The sequence below is a fragment of the Danio aesculapii genome, chromosome 5 (assembly GCF_903798145.1).
Source record: "Danio aesculapii chromosome 5, fDanAes4.1, whole genome shotgun sequence".
NCBI lineage: Eukaryota > Metazoa > Chordata > Actinopteri > Cypriniformes > Danionidae > Danio > Danio aesculapii.
The window spans coordinates 70,087,313-70,106,947 of NC_079439.1; the positions used below are offsets into that span (position 1 = coordinate 70,087,313).

Sequence of the window (19,635 nt, forward strand, 5' to 3'; positions counted from 1 at the left end):
AAAGTATTGTTGCCCATGTAAACATACTCAATGTTCAACTCAACTCAAAAAGGTACTGCCCTAGTGACAAGGGTTTGTACCTTCATTGGTACAACAGTGTACTATATTTTCTGAGAGTGTGTAGACATAACAATATGAAAAATTTCAGTTCATGATTCATTCATTTTCCTAATCATCAGGGGTCGCCACAGCGGAATGAACCGCTAACTATTCCAGCATATGTTTTACACAGCAGATGCCCTTCCAGCTGCAACCCAGTACTGGAAAACATTCATACATTCTCATTCACACACATACACTATGGCAAATTTAACGTATTCAATTCCCCTAAAGCACATGCGTTTGGACTGTGGGGAAACCAGAGCACCCGGAGGAAACCCACGCCGACACGGAGAGAACATGCAAACTCCACATAGAAATGCTAACTGGCCCAGCCGAGACTTGAACCATAGACCTTCTTGCTGTAAGGCGACAGTGCTAACCACTGAGCCACTATGCCACAATTCATTTCATGATAATAGTAACCAAATGTATCAATATTAATTCATTCATTTTCCTTCACCTTAGTCCCTTTATTAATCAGGGGTCGCCACAGCGGAATGAACCGCCAACTTATCCAGCACATGTTTTACGCAGTTTTCCATGCTGCAACCCAACACTGGGAAACATCCATACACTCTCATTCACACACATACACTATGGACAATTTAGCTCCCTCAATTCCCCTATAGCGCATGTGTTTGGACTGAGGGGGAAACCGGAGCACCCGGAGGAAACCCACACCAACATGGGGAGAACATGCTAACTCCACACAGAAACGCCAACTGGCCCAGCCAGAACTCAAACCAGCGAACTTCTAGCTGTGAGGCGACAGTGCTAACCACTGAGCCACCATGTTGCCCTTCATATCATGATTATATCAACCAAATATATCAATAATATTAATATTAATTCACAAATTGTGTCATTTGAGCTATTTTAAGTTGCATAAAAATGCCATTTTTGTGTGAACAGAAGGCCAAAACGAAGATAAAAGTATGGGTTTTTAAAGGAAAAGGTAATAATGTGGACACCATGACTGTCATGATAAGATGTTAACACTCTACAGAGCCTTTTTTAACTTATTTATTGAACATATAGCCTGATCAAATAATCATTTATAATCTTTAGTCATTCATTCATCTTCCTTCGGCTTAGTCTCAGAGGTCAGAGGTCATCACAGTGCCAACTATTCCAGCATATGTTTCACCCAGCGAACGCCCAGCCAGCTGCAATCTAGTACAAGGTAACACTCATACACTCACATTCATACACACTCATACACTACAGCCAATTTATTTTATTCAATTCACCTATAGCGCATGTGTTTGGACTGTTGGGGAAACCGGAGCACCCGAAGGAAACCCATACTAGCACAGAAAGAACATGTAAACTCCACACTTAAATACCAACTAGCCCAGCCAGGACTTGAACCAGTGACCTTCTTGCTGTGAGGCAACAGTGCTAACCACTGAGCCACCGTGCCACCCTAATAATATTTATAATTATCAGAGACCTTTTGTGAAATGGTAAGTGTTGTAAGACAGTAAAAATATCCCATCTGCTCTGCCTTCATTACTCACAGATATTTGCATGATATGAATGTGCAGGTCAGAGTTCACCAAACTTTGTATCCCTGTGAAATGCTAAACTTATTACCACAAGCGTATGTTTCAGGTCTGACACACTCACATATGAATGGACGTGAATGAAACAAGTCTAATCAATGAAATGCAGATCAGTACCGCTCAGTTAAGCTGTTCATTTTTTTAGCAAGTGTTATCCTAAATAAAAAAAATGTTAGCAATTAAGAACACTTTGAGAGGGAGTAATTAGCATAATAAATTAGCACGCACTTAAGCTGTTTGTCTAAATTACAAACGATTTAGTTACTAGATATAATAAACAATGCAAATGCATTCTGCGCTTCATAAAACCTAATGCTAATTAAAACGCAAATGCTAGTTATGGACACTTCATAATGTCTGGTTAAACCAGGATGATGAACACAAGGTAAAGACAAAACAAGATTGTGAACACGAGGAGGAAACTATATGCATATTCATACATGGGATGCAGTTGTTTATTTCTACAGGACAGCATTCGGATTGAGATGCAAATGTAACCTTTTGCTTTCTGTCATCATTTACTCTCCCTTTACTTGTTTCAAACCTTTCTTCTGATAAACACTAAAGAGGATACTTTGAAGAAAGTTGAAAACCTGTAACCATTGACTTCCATAGTTTGTTTTGTTTTTCAAGCCTGATTTCATGAGAAAACATAAGTATTTTACGTTTTGTACAATAATTTGCACAAATTCAGAGTACCAAAGTGATTTTAAAAGGAGGCATGGCACCAAAGTTACAAATTGCTGTGAGACATCGTTGGTTTATCCTATTAAAGCCTGTTTTTTTTTCTCAAGGTTTTTTTTCCTTCACTTTTGTCAATTGGTGAATTTTGTTCCTCCGCTGTCGCCACTGGTTTGCTTGGTTTGGGACTTGTAGAGCTGCGCATCGATGGATTTGCTCTTCAGTGTTTGGACTTTCAGCAGTGAAAATTCAACCACACTGAACTGAACTAAACGGAACTTCAACTCTGAAAACTGGACTGACACAGTTTCAATTTACTAGAACGCCTATGTTAAGCTGATTTGACACGATCTACATTGTAGAAGCGCTATAGAAATAAAGAAATAGTGAGTACATTTTCATTTTTTAGGTGAACTGCCCACCTCAATAAATTAAAATAAATAAATCTCCAGTCTAGAGCTTTAAAATAATGCCAGCAAATTTATGCTGTGCTCAGATTTTCAAACTTACACCTTACAGTTAAAGTTTAATAAACTCAAAACATATATATATATATATATATATATATATATATATATATATATATATATATATACCATGTTTTTTACTTTAATTTTACTATGCTTTAGAGTAAGGCTACCACATTATTTTCAGCATCAATATCGCAATGTGATCATTCGCAATGGTCACATCGCAGAATATCTGCAATGTTGAATTTGTATTATAATTTATCATTTGCATGTGTTTTTGATGCCAGTAATTGTATAATGCTTTTAAAAGCATTCAGGTATAAGAAACTATACCATTTCCCTGCTGAAAAAAACTGGTTGGTTGGTTTTAGCTGGTCAACCAGGCTGGTTTTAGAGGGGTTTTGGCCACTTTCAGGCTGGTTTCCAGCCATTTCCAGCCTGGTCTTAGCTGGTCAGGCTGGGAGATGACCAGCTAAAACCAGCTTGCTCGGCCTAGCCAGGCTGGGAGCCCAGCCAAAACCAGCTATGTTCAGCTTAAACCAGGCTGGTCAAGCTGGTTTTAACTGGTCATTTTCCAGCCTGACCAGTTAAGACCAGGCTGGAAATGGCCAAACCCCCTCTAAAACCAGGCTGGTTGACCAGCTAAAACCAGCCAACCAGCTTAGGCTTGTTTAAGCAGTTTTTTTCAGTAGGGTTGTGACCTTAACTGCGTTTAATTTTATTGAATTATTTTTATTTTCATCATTCAGTTACTGTACTTGAATACTGTTAGACTCAGAAAATGATAAAACACTCTATTTCAATTGTATCTTTTTCTTGACCGTATTTACAGATGGTTATAAAACACATGCAAATACAGAAATGCACTGCATGTAGCACAGACCACAACAGAAATGTGTGGGGGGACCCCAAAAAAGTTTATAGGTTGTTTACAGTGTTGGGCAAGCTACTTGTAAAATGTAGTGAGCTACAGTAAGCTATTAGCTACTCTACCTAAAATGTAGCTTAACTACACTAAAAGCTACCCTCTGGGAAATGTAGCAAGCTAAGCTAAAAGTTACATGGCAAAAGTAGCTTAGCTACACCCAAGCATTCATTTTTAAATAGAAGTCAGTTCAGTTCTTCACAACCTAAAATCAACCAAATATCAACGTCATTTGACGTCATTATTGGACATCAAAATAAACATCCCTAGACATTAAATTTTGGTCATCTGACATCGAACTAAATCTAACCTAATATTAACGTCTTATGACATTAGCCGCATTTCCACTATCGGGCCAGTGCGAGCCAGGGCTTTAATCGGGCCAGGCCGGGCCAATAGCCCGGGAGGTTGAGAAATGAGGCTGAAATCATGTCGCGTTTCCACTGTCGGGCTAGTTGCTCGCAGTGCGTCACGCAAACACCGCCCCCAGAACGTCCCCCGAATCAAACGTCACACAACCCGTCACACAACCCGCCCACTTCAGCGGGAACAAAAAACTCAAATTATAACCACAAACACAACCTGGCATCACTACGAGAGCTGGAAGATGGAGAACACCGAAGCGATTGCTTTTTTACTGTTTGTGGTCTGTTGGTGTAAGGCCAGACAGCGATCCCTGGATAAGGACATTCGAGTTCGGCGGCATTTACTTCGAACACAGATTTTGGCTGCAAGGCGCAAAAGAGCAGCCGAGCGACGAGAACGACGATAGCAAAACAAACGTAAGGGAAGAAAGCATCTTGTCTCCTCTTTACCTGACAGGAAAACTCCGCCTTTGTACGTAACCCCGCCCCAAAGCCCCAGTTGGCCCTCCTTGGCCCAAGGTATTCGGCGGGCCGAAAAAGGCCGGACGCTGGCCCCAAGGAAGCCCCGCTTTGGCCCGATTACGCCCCGGAAGTGATAGTGGAAACGCGACTGGCCTTGGCTCGCCCTGGCTCGCTCGCTTTAGGCGCGTTAGTGGAAGCGCGGCTATTGTGTGCCTGCTGGGCAATAACTAAATGCACTACAGAATGTTACGTTTACACACACATCCACGAATTACACGTAAACACACCAGCTTTTAACAGCCTCATACTCACTACTCTCTACTCTTGAGTACTTCTGAAAAGTCTACTTTTCACTCATACTTTGAGTAATATTTACAACAGATACTTTTACTCTACTCGCACGACATTTTTAGGCAAGTAACGGTACTTTTACTCGAGTATGATTTTTCCGTACTCTTTTCACCACGGATTACATAAAGACAGAAATTACATTTTTGGGTGAATTATACCTTATAAATACAGTAAGTGACACTTTTAACGCCATTCGGAGGTGTCCATATTACTGAGCAATGCATATGATAACAATATAAAGACTTGTGCGACTGACTTTACGCTTCTCTCCTTACCGTGAAAATATAATTGGCGTAAATCGCAGAGATGCTGGATTAAGATTGTCTATAGGGTCGAATCGAGATCTATAGTTTTAAAATATGCCAACAATTCTCAAATTCTCTTTATATCTATGCCATACTTTATATATCAATTTTACAGCTCCATGCTCCAAGTTGACTCTTTGTCAGCATTGTTCACCAATATGCTCCTTTGACGAAACACATCATAAGCCTAGAATAGTACAATTGGGATCCTCACTGAAGACACAGTATATATTGTTTATTTCTATTCTGTTTACTTCAGGACAGCATTCAGATTGAATGAAGATCCAAATGTAAACTTTTCCCTATTATTTCCACTTCTCCATAAAAAAAATCCATTAAAAATCTCCAATCTAGAGTTTAAAAATAAAACAATTTCTCAAACTGCTCAGATTTCCAAACTTAGACATGCTAGTCAGAGTTTCATATGCTTTATACATTAATTTTACAGTATGTCAGTTGATTCTTTGTCAGCATTGTACACCAATATGCTCCTTTAACAAAACACAGCATAAGGCTAAAGCAGTACAATTGGGATCCTCGCTGAAAACACAGTACAGTCTTTAATAACCGTACATCCATAGACCAGTGCACCATTTCCATCTCAGCCCACACAAAAGCAGGCACTGCGCTAATTTCTCTCTCTCTCTCTCTTTGTACCTTCTGACTCTCGCTCAATCATTGGACACCGCGGGTCTGTGAGGTGGGGAGTGAGGTCATAGTAGTGTTTTGGAGGAGCATGCAAGGTGGGAGTCGATCCGAAGACAACGAGAGAGCGGAATAAAGTGTAAGAACAGACACCAGCACAGGAAAAGAAAGCACCAGCCAATGTTACGTAAACCATTGGGAAAGCTCTGCCAGCAGCACGACATGGGCAAAGAGGCACATGCCGTCAGGAGCAGTGGGATGTGTCTCACCTCCACACACACACACACACAGAGCGAACCGCGAACTGCAGTTAGATGACAAATCACATGTGAGCTTTCGCTTGTAGCCGACCTTTCATTCTTTGGCTCCCACACACAGATACGTCCTTCGCTCTATAATTTAATGGACCGCTCTCACTTTTCTTTTTCCTTCATTTCCTGTGCATTTCTTTGTAAGCCATCATCATCATCATCCGCCTCCTTCTCATCAACAGCAGGGTCAGAAATTAACCAGGGCTCGGGGCCAGGATGACAGGGAAATTGACTAAAAATGCCATAGACGTTTATGTCACTGAACTGTCCTTTTTAACTGCTATTAAACATCATATAATAATAATAATAATAATAATAATAATAATAATAATAATAATAATAATAACAATATAGCTACTGGATCAGACTGGACAGTAGTGCTGCCAAATTGTTTCTCAGCACTCCAACACTCTCAAAAACTATTTGGGATGTCATAACCCAATGTGTTAGGTCAGATATTTGATAACCCAACAGTTGGGTTAAAATGTTTCATTTTAATATTAATATTAAAAATTGTATTATGTTTGTTCTTTGTGGAATCGTCAATGCCTATTTATTTTAATAGCATTGCTCTCTAGAAAACGTTGGGTTATCATAACTTAATGTTGGCTCAAAAATGGACAAGCCCAACATTGGGTTATGACAACCCAGTGGTCTTCATAGAGTGCAATGCTACTCAGTTAAAATACTTGGGTGAATAATACCCCAACATATAACCCAATTACAGGTTTTTATAGCACCTTCCCAACTGTGGGTTATTTAACCCAATGCATTGGGTTATAAAATTTAATTAAATGCATTGGTTTTTTTTATTAAATGTATTTTTTTTTCCATTCTGGTATTACTAATGCTACTATTACTAGTACAACTATTAATTTTATAGTTATGGCTGTGTAAATAAATAACATACAGCTTTAAAAATATTAAAAATGATTTATTTCCATTACATTTTAAGTAACCCAACTGGTTGAGTTATTAAATAAATAACCCATTAAAGGTTAAAAAACCCAACAAAGCACCAAATATTTAACTCAACTGGTGGAGTTATTAATAAATAATCCAATAAAGGTTAAAAATAACCCAACAAAGCACTAAATATTTTTAACTCAACCATTGGGTTAAATAAATAACCCATTGTTTTTTAGAGTGTAGAAAGTCCTTGATTAGCTTGTTCAGGTGTGTTTGATTAGGGTTGGAGCTAAAATCTGCAGGACACTGGCCCTCCAGGAACAACTTGGGTGACCCCTGCTTTATTTAAATTGAATTAAAAAAATTATTTATTTTTGTTCTTTGTGGAACCGTCAATACCAATTTATTTTAATAGCATTGCACTCTAGAAAACGATGGTTTTCATAACTCAATGTTAGCTCAAATATGGACAAACCCAACATTGGGTTATGACAACCCAGTGGCTTTTATAGACTGCAATGCTATTAAAAATAAACTGGTATTGATTGTTCCATGAAGATCCTTTAGTATCTAGGAAATTTTAAGGACTCTATTTTAACAATCTAGGCGCAAAGTCTAAAGTCCATGGCGCAAAAGCATTAAGGACATGTCTGAATCCACTTTTGCTATTTTAAGGACGCTACCCCGGCACATGGTCTAACAGGGTTCTGCTTATTCTCTTAATGAGTTCTGGGTGTGTTTTGAGCATAACCTGCATTAACCCAATCAGAGTCTTGTCTCACATTCCCTTTAAGAGTCAGTTGCGTCGTGCCATGGCACATTTGCTATTTACATGGCGGACTTTGTAAGAGGAAAAACTAAACTCTTCACTAACGAGAAAACAGTTCAACAGAGCCTCTGCAGTGCGAGGATAAAGAGCGAGCCTCCTCCATTCGGCCTCTTTACTTTCTCTTTACTTTACTTTTACTTTTTACTCCTTTACATTGGTGGAGTAAGGAAACGGTGGAAACTCACTCCACTGAAGACATCTATTAGCCTACAGATTTAATTTCCTTTGTTAAGCGCAAAGATTTGTGTCAAAACTATTTCTAACTTCAGTTCTAATTTCCAGCAAATGAATAAATGAACAATAATAATGAAGAGTGGTCAAAAAACTGAGTTATATCCAAACACGCGTCCTGTTCTTATACCCCATGTGGTGATGCAGACGTCTCCAAAACCCGACAGGTGGACAAATCTAAACTTGTTTTTATTAAAACAAATATAAATATGCATATAATAAATAATACTGATAATAAAAATAACATTATACTAAAGCAAATTGTCATGAATAAACTAAACAAAGCCCCTCGGGATGAAGCATGGAGGTAGTGTTTTTTATATTTATGTAGAAAATAATCATTTTTGTACCATTTTAATCCTTTAATTGTCTTCATCTGTAAAGATATTTGTTTATTGCTGTACACCCTGTGTGTATTAAGCAATGTGTAAGCGTTTGTACACGCATAGGCGCATAGCTAACACACTCTGCGCTGGTCTTTAGATCTGCTTTGAGTTGGTCAATGGCGCGTTCTATTTCAGTTCTTCAACATAGCAAAGCGCCAACGATACACCTTAACACACCTCCTCTATAGACCAGCACAGCCAACAGTCCACAAAGTGGCGCAAATGGACTTGCTATTTAAACAGAGTGGCACAAAACGTGAAAATTAGGGTTGCGCTAGTCTGAAAATAGCAACAAATCACGCCAAACACATCTTGCACCTTATTGCGCCGGGTGTATGACAGGGCCCTGAGAATTTTTCACAGAAGGAAATATGTTTAATTATCTATATGATCACTTATCTTAAAAAGATAATTATTGTTGAGAAAACCAACATAGTATTTTATTAAGTATTTTATTTTACAAAACTGTTCATTGTGCATGTAATAAAAATGGCACTTACTATTATTTGCTTACTTATTTTATGCTGTACTACGTATTTGAAGATTACTATTTGACACAATCTCTACCTTCATAAAAATCCAAAACGATTCAAGGGGGCAATTATTCCTCCTGATAAAAAGCTCATTTCTGACACTGCACCACAGAGGTATAAGCTGCAGATTCACACACTCTGAGGCGTCCTCGCGCTATTGTCCAATTGTTGTACAGATTGCACACACACGCACCTCTTTGACAGGTGTTTTAACAGCGAGTCCCATAAAACAAGAAGTTTAACTTCACAATAATAATTAAATAAATAAATAAAACCAGTTCTGCTCGCTTCCTCTGTATCCAGCATATCTGAACGCAAGGATACGCGTAATTCAAACACACACACACACTCCTGTTATCAAAGCAAACAGGGATTTAATATCAATCACGAGCTCGGATGAGAGAGGAAGAACAATGAAGTAGCTCCACATGATGGAGATGCTCAGGAACAGAACGCTCCCTTAATGCCCAGAAGCAAACAACAGCCTGGCGGAGAAAAGCGTCAAAGTTTCGCCTCTCGCTCGCGCCCACATTATAATCCCGCGCGCTCCTGCTGTCCTCGTGCACGGCTTACCTTTGTGGTCACTATGCAGAGGCAGTCCATGGCAGAGAGAAGACAGGTGGAGATGTATCCAAACCCCCGTTCCCCCCTCACCCCTCTCTCCCTCCAGCTTCTCTCCTTCTCTCTTTCTCTCTCTCAGCGCCCGCCGTTCTTCCCTCTTTTCTTCAGTGTTTCTCTTTTGACTGACTTCAGCATTGAGGAGAAGCGAGTATGGATGGAGGGAGGGGGGGGGGGAAACGTAAAGAGGAGGAGGAGGAGGAGAAAGGAGGGAGGGAACACTGGAGCTCCGGATTCAGAGGAAAGGATGAGGAGAGGGACGCGCGCAGTGTTCCTGTCGATGGAAGACACACATACACAAACACACACACAAGCACACAAAGACCAAACGGAGAGATGGAGGAGCAAATGAAAGGAGAGATGAGCTGGGGAGGATGAGTGTAGAGACGAGAGGGGGAGAAAAGAAAGAGGGAACGGACTGAAGCGCCAGAAGATGTAGAGAGAGAGGGAGCGTGCGCGCGCGCGCGGAGGGAGGGACGTCAAAAGATGGAAGGGGAGGATGTGAGAGGATGAGAGTTAAACAGAGAGATTACTCGAGGAAAAGGAGAAGAACTGCATTAGTGCTACTCGTGGCTCTTGTTTGCTGGAGTTGTCAGTGTGTACAGTCAGCAGCGGTGGCTTCACAGAGCGCAGTGGAATCCGCGTTCCAATGGAACACCAGAGTACTGCACCCGCACGGTATACTGCATACTTAAAAAGGCAGCGCGCGATAAACAGTATGCATCGATAAACCTGTGTGTTTGTGTGTGTGCTGTAGTTCTGTACACGTGATATCCGCAGATTTGTACTTGCAGCATACACTTGGGTTGTTGTAAGCCAAGGTTGGGTCAAAAACACAACTGGTGGCTAAAAAGTGTGATTTTTTAAAATTCAATTTAAAAAAAAATAACCCAATGTTGGGTTTGTGGGCAGCACGGTGGCGCAGTGGGTAGCACAATCGCCTCACAGCAAGAAGGTCGCTGCTTCGAGCCCCAGCTGGGTCAGTTGGCATTTCTGTGTGGAGTTTGCATGTTCTCCCCATGTTGGCGTGGGTTTCCTCTGGGTGCTCCAGTTTTCTCCATGAGTAGGCCCACACGAAATCTGCGCGCGCAGAATTCAGCAGATTTTTAGCCCATCATTAATTCTGTTTATTTACTTGTGTAGATGTGTGGAACATTATATTTATTAAGTTTCTAAATTAATTACAGTATATTATTGACTAATATGACAATATTCATATAATTTATTTACAATACAGTCCGTAAAGTAACATTTTCTGTCTTTTATTAGACATATTATATGAGAGACTTGCTTTGTTTACCAAATAAGTGGATCTAATTGGATTTGCATTGTAAACATTAAATAAAAGTTAAAAAGGTATTACTTTTTATTGAATAGATTAAGTTTTTAGTTACGATACTATTATTCCGCATAAATCCGCAGATTTTTAACCCAATTCTGTGCAGAAATAGCAAAAAATGTCCGCAGATTCCGTCTGGCCCTAGTCATAAGTCCAAAATGATGTGGTATAGGTGAATTGGGTAAGCTGAATTGTCCTTAGTGTATGTGTGTGAATGAGAGTGTATGTATGTTTCCTGGTAATGGGTTGCAGCTGGATGGGCATCCGCTGCATAGTAAACATTTGCTGGATAAGTTGGCGGTTCATTCCGCTGTGGCGACCCCCGATTAATAAAGGGACTAAGCCGAAAAGAAAATGAACAAAATGTTATGACAACCCAGCATTCTTCGAGATGCCCAAAGTAGGGCCCATGGGCCAAAGTTGACATAGACCCAGTTGATCACTAAAAACTATTGTATCGAGCACGTTTTCACTTGTGTAGCAGCAAAACTTGTCATAATGTGCAATATTCCATGCATGTAAGAAGTGCTGGTCTCACTCTCTCACACGCTTTGCCCTAAAGCCACTACTGTATAGTGGTTGGATGGCGGTGTGCAGGAATTACACTTATTACTAAACCATACTGTCATGCTATTTCAGAGCGAATATTCAGAGTAGCATGGTGAACAATATAGGGAGCGCGTCACAGGCTGTCATTGTTTAAAAATGAACCAATCTGAATATAAAAGCAACTTCAGCTCAGTAAATAGCGCTATTTACTGATGTTTTGTTGTTAAACTAAATAAAAATCTACATTATCGGTGCCTTAAAAGGTCCCCTATGAAATTTAAAATAGTCACATCAACCTTTCACCGGAAGATTTCAGTGCTGAACAACACTTCTGTGCAGATAACCTGACCAGTGGTGTAAAGTAACAAATTACAAATACCCAAATTACTGTAATTGAGTAGCTTTTCTCAGGAATTGTAGTTTACTGAGTAGTTTTACTTTCCCTTGAGTACATTTTTAGTGCAGTATCTGTACTTTTACTCCACTATTTTACTTCAACCTCACTACTTTATTATTCTTGACTATGGGGATTAGAAAAATCAGTCCTGTGATTCCTGACCAATCAAATCACACATAGAAAGTGAATTGCATCTTAATGAACTACCTGAAGACATGAGCGATTTATAATTGCAGCAAACGGTTTGAAAGCATTAAAAGTGTTCAAGATGTCCAAAATCTTTACACGCATTGACCCAGAGACTGTTTAGATGTATGTCACTGATGAGAAGATGACAGATGTTTACTGTATGATGACCAAAATGGCCTTAAACACAGAAATGACGCCAGATTGACATTGTACCTGAACATCGTGGGGACGTTGCATTTTGTTTGGAAATGAAAATCGGGTTGACATTAGAACCCAACGTCAGGCCAATGTCAATGTCCAACCTGAAATTAACCAAATATCAACATCTAATGATGTTACAGCTTGACATTGTATGGACGTTTCCACTATGACGTCTATCAGATGTTGGATTTTGGTTGCCATACCTGACGAACAAATGTCAGTATTTAACATCAATATGACGGTTTAAGATGTTGGCTCGACGTTGGATTTTTGTCAACAACACAAAATCAACTAAATATCAACGTCATTTGACGTCATTATTGAACATCAAAATTACATTGTCCTTAGATGCTGGTTAGAGATTTAATTTTGGTCACCTGATATCACAACCTAAATCTAACCTTATATTATCCTTATAGTATGACGTTGCGTGCCTGCTGGGCAGAAACTAAATGCACTACAGAATATTACGTTTACACACATCCACAAATTACATGTAAATGCATCAGCTTTTAACAGCGTAATACTCACTACTCTTGAGTACTTTTGAAAGGGCTACTCTTTACTCATACTTTGAGTAATATTTACAACAGCTACTACATTCTTAGGCAAGTCATGGTACTTTTACTTAAGTACGATTTTTCAGTACTCTTTTCACCACTGAACCCGATAAAACTCAATCTACAGCTCTGAATGACGAAAATAGTTTTAAAACATAACATTACCTGTCTAAAAGGAATTCTTCAGCCATGGTGTCGTCCTTCCTCCAGTTTTTACCACTCTCATGTGCACGCACAAACGGCAGATCTGCGTAAACGAATGCGCAAATGTACACATCTCCATTTGCTGACAGACAGTTTGGGCTACTTATCAGAATTATGGGAATTGTTGGCCTGACAATATTTAAATGAACAGTTTTTAGCTTTATGCTTTACCCAAAATATAAAAATACATATAAATAAATTTAGATTATTTATTTTAATCATTACTATTGGAATGGGAAGAGGCTTTCAACCAGCACAACAACAAACGTTTCTGAAGACAATCACCTTTAACTGTCACCCAGGTTTTTTGAGCTCAGACTTAGAAATTTTATATGATAAAAGTAAATTATTAAGCATAATAAACCCGTTTGAAACTACTTTCTGATATGCTTCAATTGATTTTATTTTATTTATTTATTAAACGCTGACAAAACACTGTTTTGTTTTAACAAATAGCAATTTAGCTAAATTCTAAATCATGTACAAATTTTCCCAAAAGTTTGGGTTTGTCAACATTTGTCCCAAATTTGTGTTTAAAAGCCTCAGCATTTTTGAGTCTGCCAATTATCAATAATCAGGGTTTGTTTTTGCAGTTAATAATTAATAACAAATGTGAATGTAATCATACGACAACATACAAAATGTTTTAGGAGGAACTTCAAATGATATACTCAATCTGCTGGAAAAAAGGGCATATCAGCTCAACATACCTGTATTGTTGCTCACCTCACCAATGTTTTCTGCATGCATCCCTCTGTTAACCAACTTGTTTACAGAGAGAAAGAGAGATTGAACTGGTCAGTGTTTTTGCAGCTCATCATCGCCCCCTGCTGATCTGGGTGCTTAGGCAAAAGGTCATGACTGGATGTCATTTGCACAATTAAACGTGAAATAATGTCAAAGAAAATCCCTGCACTATACATTCTTTTATTTATTCTCTCTTTAAAAGTAGTTTAAATGCAGTATTGTGCTGTGCAAGATGGATGTTGGTCTTATATTGCACATTTTGGCAGAGTGTATCTTTCATAAACCCTGATTGTTTGCATGCTATACATGCTGTATGATCCAGAAATGACTTGTGCAGCAGTATGATATTCCTGAAAATACCTGTATATATAAGACAACAGAAAAGACGACAGAAAGTGTGGCGATGAAAGGTAAAAGCAGGGTGAGAGATTGAAGAGAAGAGAAGAAGAGGCTATTTTTAGTGACACTGTCATAATATTTGTATCTTTTTATGCTGAATGTGATTAATGTTGTGCGCATCTTTTAAAAACATTACCTTTATCCTTTGCCTTTAAGACTAAGTCAGTGAATAAGCATATCACTCAGCATTTCCTTCCAGTCAAAGGTCAATGGTGTTACAATAAAGCTGTTGTCAATAATGCACACATTTCCATTCTCTGGGATGGCGTACACAACTAAATCTAGGATCATTTAGTTCCTAAATGATGCACTTTTATTCAATGTGCTCAAACTATCTAGTGTATGAATTATATTATATTAAGAATATTTAGTCAATTCAACATTGTAATGTTGTTGTGATATTGTAGACACACAACAACACACAATTAACCTCATACTCCGATAACTACGCCTCATTAATGCATAATTAACACCACAGCTTAATAGCCACACCCCCTCATTACACAATTAACATCAGACCTGAATAACCATCCCTCATGGATGCATTATTAACACCAAGGGTCTAATAACCACAGCCCTTCTTTACTCAATTAACATAATTAATAGCATAGTTTAATAGCCACACCCCCTCATTACACAATTAACATCAGACCTGAATAACCATCCCTCATTGATGCTTAATTAACACCAAGGGTCTAATAACCACAGCCCTTCCTTACCCAATTAACATAATTAATACCATAGTTTAATAGCCACACCCCCTCATTACACAATTAACATCAGACCTGAATAACCATCCCTCATTGATGCTTAATTAACACCAAGGGTCTAATAACCACAGCCCTTCCTTACCCAATTAACATAATTAATACCATAGTTTAATAGCCACACCCCCTCATTACACAATTAACATCAGACCTGAATAACCATCCCTCATTGATGCATAATTACCAGCAAGGGTCTAATAACCACAGCCCTTCCTTACACAATTAACATAATTAATACCATAGTTTAATAGCCACACCCCCTCATTACACAATTAACATCAGACCAAACCATCTCTCGTTGATGCAAAATTAACACCTAAAATCGAAAAGCCACAGCCCTTCATAATTAATCAATGGGGTGTAATCGATGGGGTGTGGTTATTCGAGTCTGATGTTAATTGTGTAATGAAGAGGTGTGGTTATTAGACTCTGGTGTTAATTATTTATATAAACAGGGCATGGTCATTGGAGTCTGCTGTTAATTGTGTAAAGAAGAGGTGTGGCTATTAGACTCTGGTGTTAAATATGCATAGATGGGGCGTGGCTATTCAAGTGTGATGTTAATTGTGTAATGAAGGGGTGTGGCTATTAGACTCTGGTGTTAAATATGCAAATAGTCAGGGCATGGTTATTGAAGTCTGATGTTAATTGTGTAATGAAGGGGTGTGGCTATTAGACTCTGGTGTTAAGTATGCATAGATGGGGCGTGGTTATTCAAGTGTGATGTTAATTGTATATTGAAGGGGTGTGGCTATTAGATTCTGGTGTTAATTATGCATAGATAGGGAATGGTTATTGGAGTCTGGTGATAATAGTGTAAAAAAAGACGCGTGGTAATTAGACTGGTGTTAAATATGCATAGATGGGGCGTGGTTATTCAAGTCTGGTGTTAATTAATTGTGTAATGAAGGAGTGTGGTAATTAGACCCCTTCACCCCCTTCTAGGGGTTAATTATTCATTGATTGGGAGTGGCTATTCAAGTCAGATGTTACTTGTGTAATGAGGGGGTGTGGCTATTAAACTCCTGTGTTAATTATGCATCAATAGGGTGTGGTTATTCAAGTCTGATGTTACTTGTGTAATGAAGGGCCCCATCGATGCATAATTAAGAGTCGACACCCCCCTACATTACACAACATCAGAATACAATAGCCACACTCATTCATTACATAAAAAATTGTAAGTTTAATAATCACAACCTCTTGCATAAAATAACTAACACAAGAGATAGCCACACCCCTTCATTACACAATTAACATCAACATTCAACAACCACGCCCCCTTGATGCATAATTAACACCAGAGTCTGCTCTATATAAAGATGTGCAAAAGCTGGAGCCTTCATGTAAACAGGCTGCATGTTATCCATCCAGTAAATGGGACTGACACTGCAAATATGCAAATAAGAGCATTAACCCACTTTAGGAGTGTACAGTGTGAAACTTCCACATATAATTACCCTGGATTAATTACTAGATTAGTGAAATGCCAAATAAGATAACCCAGGATTCTGTGTACCTTGGGGGCTAATGCTATGAGCCAACCCCAGCGTTAGCTCAAGTTAGTGTTTTATTGATAAGCATATCTTCACTGAATGTAACCCAAAACCATCCATTTCAGTTACAGGAGTGGAGGAGTGTGTTGTGCAGCCACTTTCATGCATGTTGCAGGAGCATGAAATGCTAAATGTGTGTATACTAGACCACAGCTAGCTAGCTTATGTTATCTGTGTGAAAAACTGAAAGAAGAAGGCAGTCTACAGTGTTCATTTGTGCTTCCTAAAACTCCCCGTTTATGATCCTCTTAGTCGCTGACATTATCTTCAGAAGGTGAAAACTCTTAATATTTCACGCGGCCGCCATTTTAAAAACGAAAGCGAGGCTGCAGTGTGAAGAAACCCGAATGTAGAGGATTAGCACTGTAAACATTGCAATAACATGCTGTGAACTACAAACCTCTGGTGCCGTGATTTCAAAATGCAGATGTGGCGTAAACATCACTTTAATATCATTAAATTAAGTTTAATTTAAACAATTAAAGGCATATTAGGCATCAAACAAAATCATAATCTCTTTAAGAGTAATTCGCTTAAAGCCCTGATCAGATCACACGAATTGGTCATGATTTCGGCACAATTTCCTTGACGTAGGGTGTCGTGGGGATTCGTAAACGACAATTGGCCATCGTTACACAAGATTCAATCGTTTCTTCTCAAGTAATGTGGCATAGCTCACGACAAGCTCACCTCAAGACACCATCGCAGAAAGTCTAGCTTAATGTTTTTCTCGTTCTTCACGATGAATTTCGTCACATGGGTGACACTACGCAATAGGATCACATAGTTTCTCGGTTATCTCAGCGGGTGATGCCGTTAATGCATCGGTCAGGTAATCAAAAAATAAACTACATATTTACTTATGGGTGGGTCTCGAGTGGATAAGATCAATCATTGGTTAACTTTAACTACCTTTTCTAAAATATTAAGGTGTTATAAGCAATCTGACAGACTGCCACAAATATGCAGATATCTTCATTCTCACAACCAGTTTCTGAGTTCTCTCATCCTTCCAACAGGGTTTGTTCTTCCGAGGTAATCTGGGAGCATGTTCAGTGCTGCGAATACATTGCAAAAGCATTTCCTGCTTGTTCAAATTTGTCATTAATAGTGAAAACAGTTTAATATCGGCTTCTCTGATTTTATTTCACTAATTTTATTTAGGATAGATTTTTATTTTATTTAACAAACCAACACAATCTCATGGCAATTCGTGCTTTGGCGGATATATAGGAATTGTTTTGAAGCAATTCACCTCAAATGTTATTCGTTATTCTTGTTTATAGATGACTGACCAACAAAAGATACATTAAAATTAAGATAAAAATTATACCGAACAGTTAGTTTCAAAAAGATATTTCTTCCAAGAAAAATATATGAATTATATTTTTGTTTGTGCCGTTTCACAACTATAGAGGTGGATGATTTGTTTTGCTCTGTGGAAAATAAGGATTTAATGAATGCTCCGCTGTGATTGTATCACAATTATTCATTCATTTATTCGTTTTCTTTTCGGCTTAGTCTCTTTATTAATCTGGGGTCGCAACAGCGGAATGAACCACCAACTTATCCAGCATATGTTTTACGCAGCGGATGCCATTCCAGCTGCAACCCATCACTGGGAAGCATCCATACACACTTAATCACACTCATACACTACAGAGAATTTAGCTTATCCAATTCACCTGTACCGCATGTCTTTGGACTGTGGGGGAAACCGGAGCACCCGGAGGAAACCCACATGAATACGGGGAGAACATGCAAACTCCATTCATAAACGCCAACTGAGCCATCCGAGGCTCAAACCAGCGACCTTCTTGCTGCCATTTCTCTTAACTTAGCTAAAAATAAAGTCCGATATCCGTTTTTATTTTCACTATCCATTTAGAACGGACCGGAAAGCGGTAAAATGATAAATTTGCGTCTCTTTGTCTTTGTTTATAAAATATAGAGCCAGGTACACAACAAAACGCCATCGCGAATGCCCAGTGCAGTCGCATCAATAGAGAATAGTGATTAGTGATGGCGGCTTCCAAAACAATAGCACCCCCACCCCCCCCTCCCTCACTTTCATCTGCGACACTTTCGGGTTGAGGGTGGCGTGGCCATCGTTTGCCTAGAGCGCCAGTTCAGCTTGCTCTGGCCCTGCGTACGCCGTTCCTGTGTGACTCCAGGCGATACTTCCGGGTTTCTTTCCACCGCAACCTCACTTTCACTTTTAAAATGGCGGCCGCGTGAAATCAGTGGGCAGATGGCTCTCAGGGCTGTTTATGCTAATGAAGGAGAGATCGTCACTAATGGGCGGGGCTTTCCCCCTCTGATGACACTTGCAAAGAGAGAATGTCAATCTGCAGACTGTTTATATCAAGCGTGATTATAAAAAATATAACCAATTTCAGCCGTTAGATGCTAGCTATATTCACACATAACTGTGCTTAAACCCCTTATAATCGTGATTTTTGCATAATAGGTCTCCTTTCAAAACAGAAGACAATCAATACAGAGGAATTCTTGTATTGGTGTAGTCAATATCAGCCTTTAAACGGATTGAGCTCTTTTTATCTTCACTCCTACATCACTGTTACATAAGTACATGTGTGTGTCTGTTGAAATGCATGCGCCAACATCCACATCATCTGCTTTATTGCGCATTTATGTGTGGCTGCAATTGTGTATGGACTGGTGGTGTGTGTGAGTGAATGCTGTCGAACTGAGCAGCGATGATGTTCTCTCGGTTCGGTTTTAATACATGAACTTGTATATAAAAGGAGAGTTGCCCATAGCAACAGTACAGCACTTGTCATGATAAAATTACATTCACATACACTCATGCTCAAACCCGTGTTGGGTAGGCTGGGGACATTAATATTTAACACACACACATCTGCAATATATCTGCAGTCAGAAATGTGTGTTCACTGTTCACACATTGCACAGCTGTGATGGATATATTAGCTACTCATACGAAGCATTTTTTTAATATGGTATATTTATATACCCAGATGAGTCATGTGTATTGGTATACATATTAAATTATAG

General features: G+C 39.0%; 1 protein-coding gene across 1 annotated transcript in view; it reads right to left on the bottom strand.

The window, feature by feature from the left end:
* Positions 1-9,689, bottom strand: part of LOC130229819 (disks large homolog 4) — a 275,300-nt gene extending 265,611 nt beyond the window's left edge. The window contains exon 1 of the mRNA XM_056458812.1: positions 9,644-9,689. Coding sequence (XP_056314787.1) covers positions 9,644-9,673 — 30 coding nt within the window. The 5' untranslated portion in view covers positions 9,674-9,689. The remainder of the gene's footprint in view (positions 1-9,643) is intronic.
* Between the last annotated feature and the right edge of the window lie 9,946 nt (positions 9,690-19,635).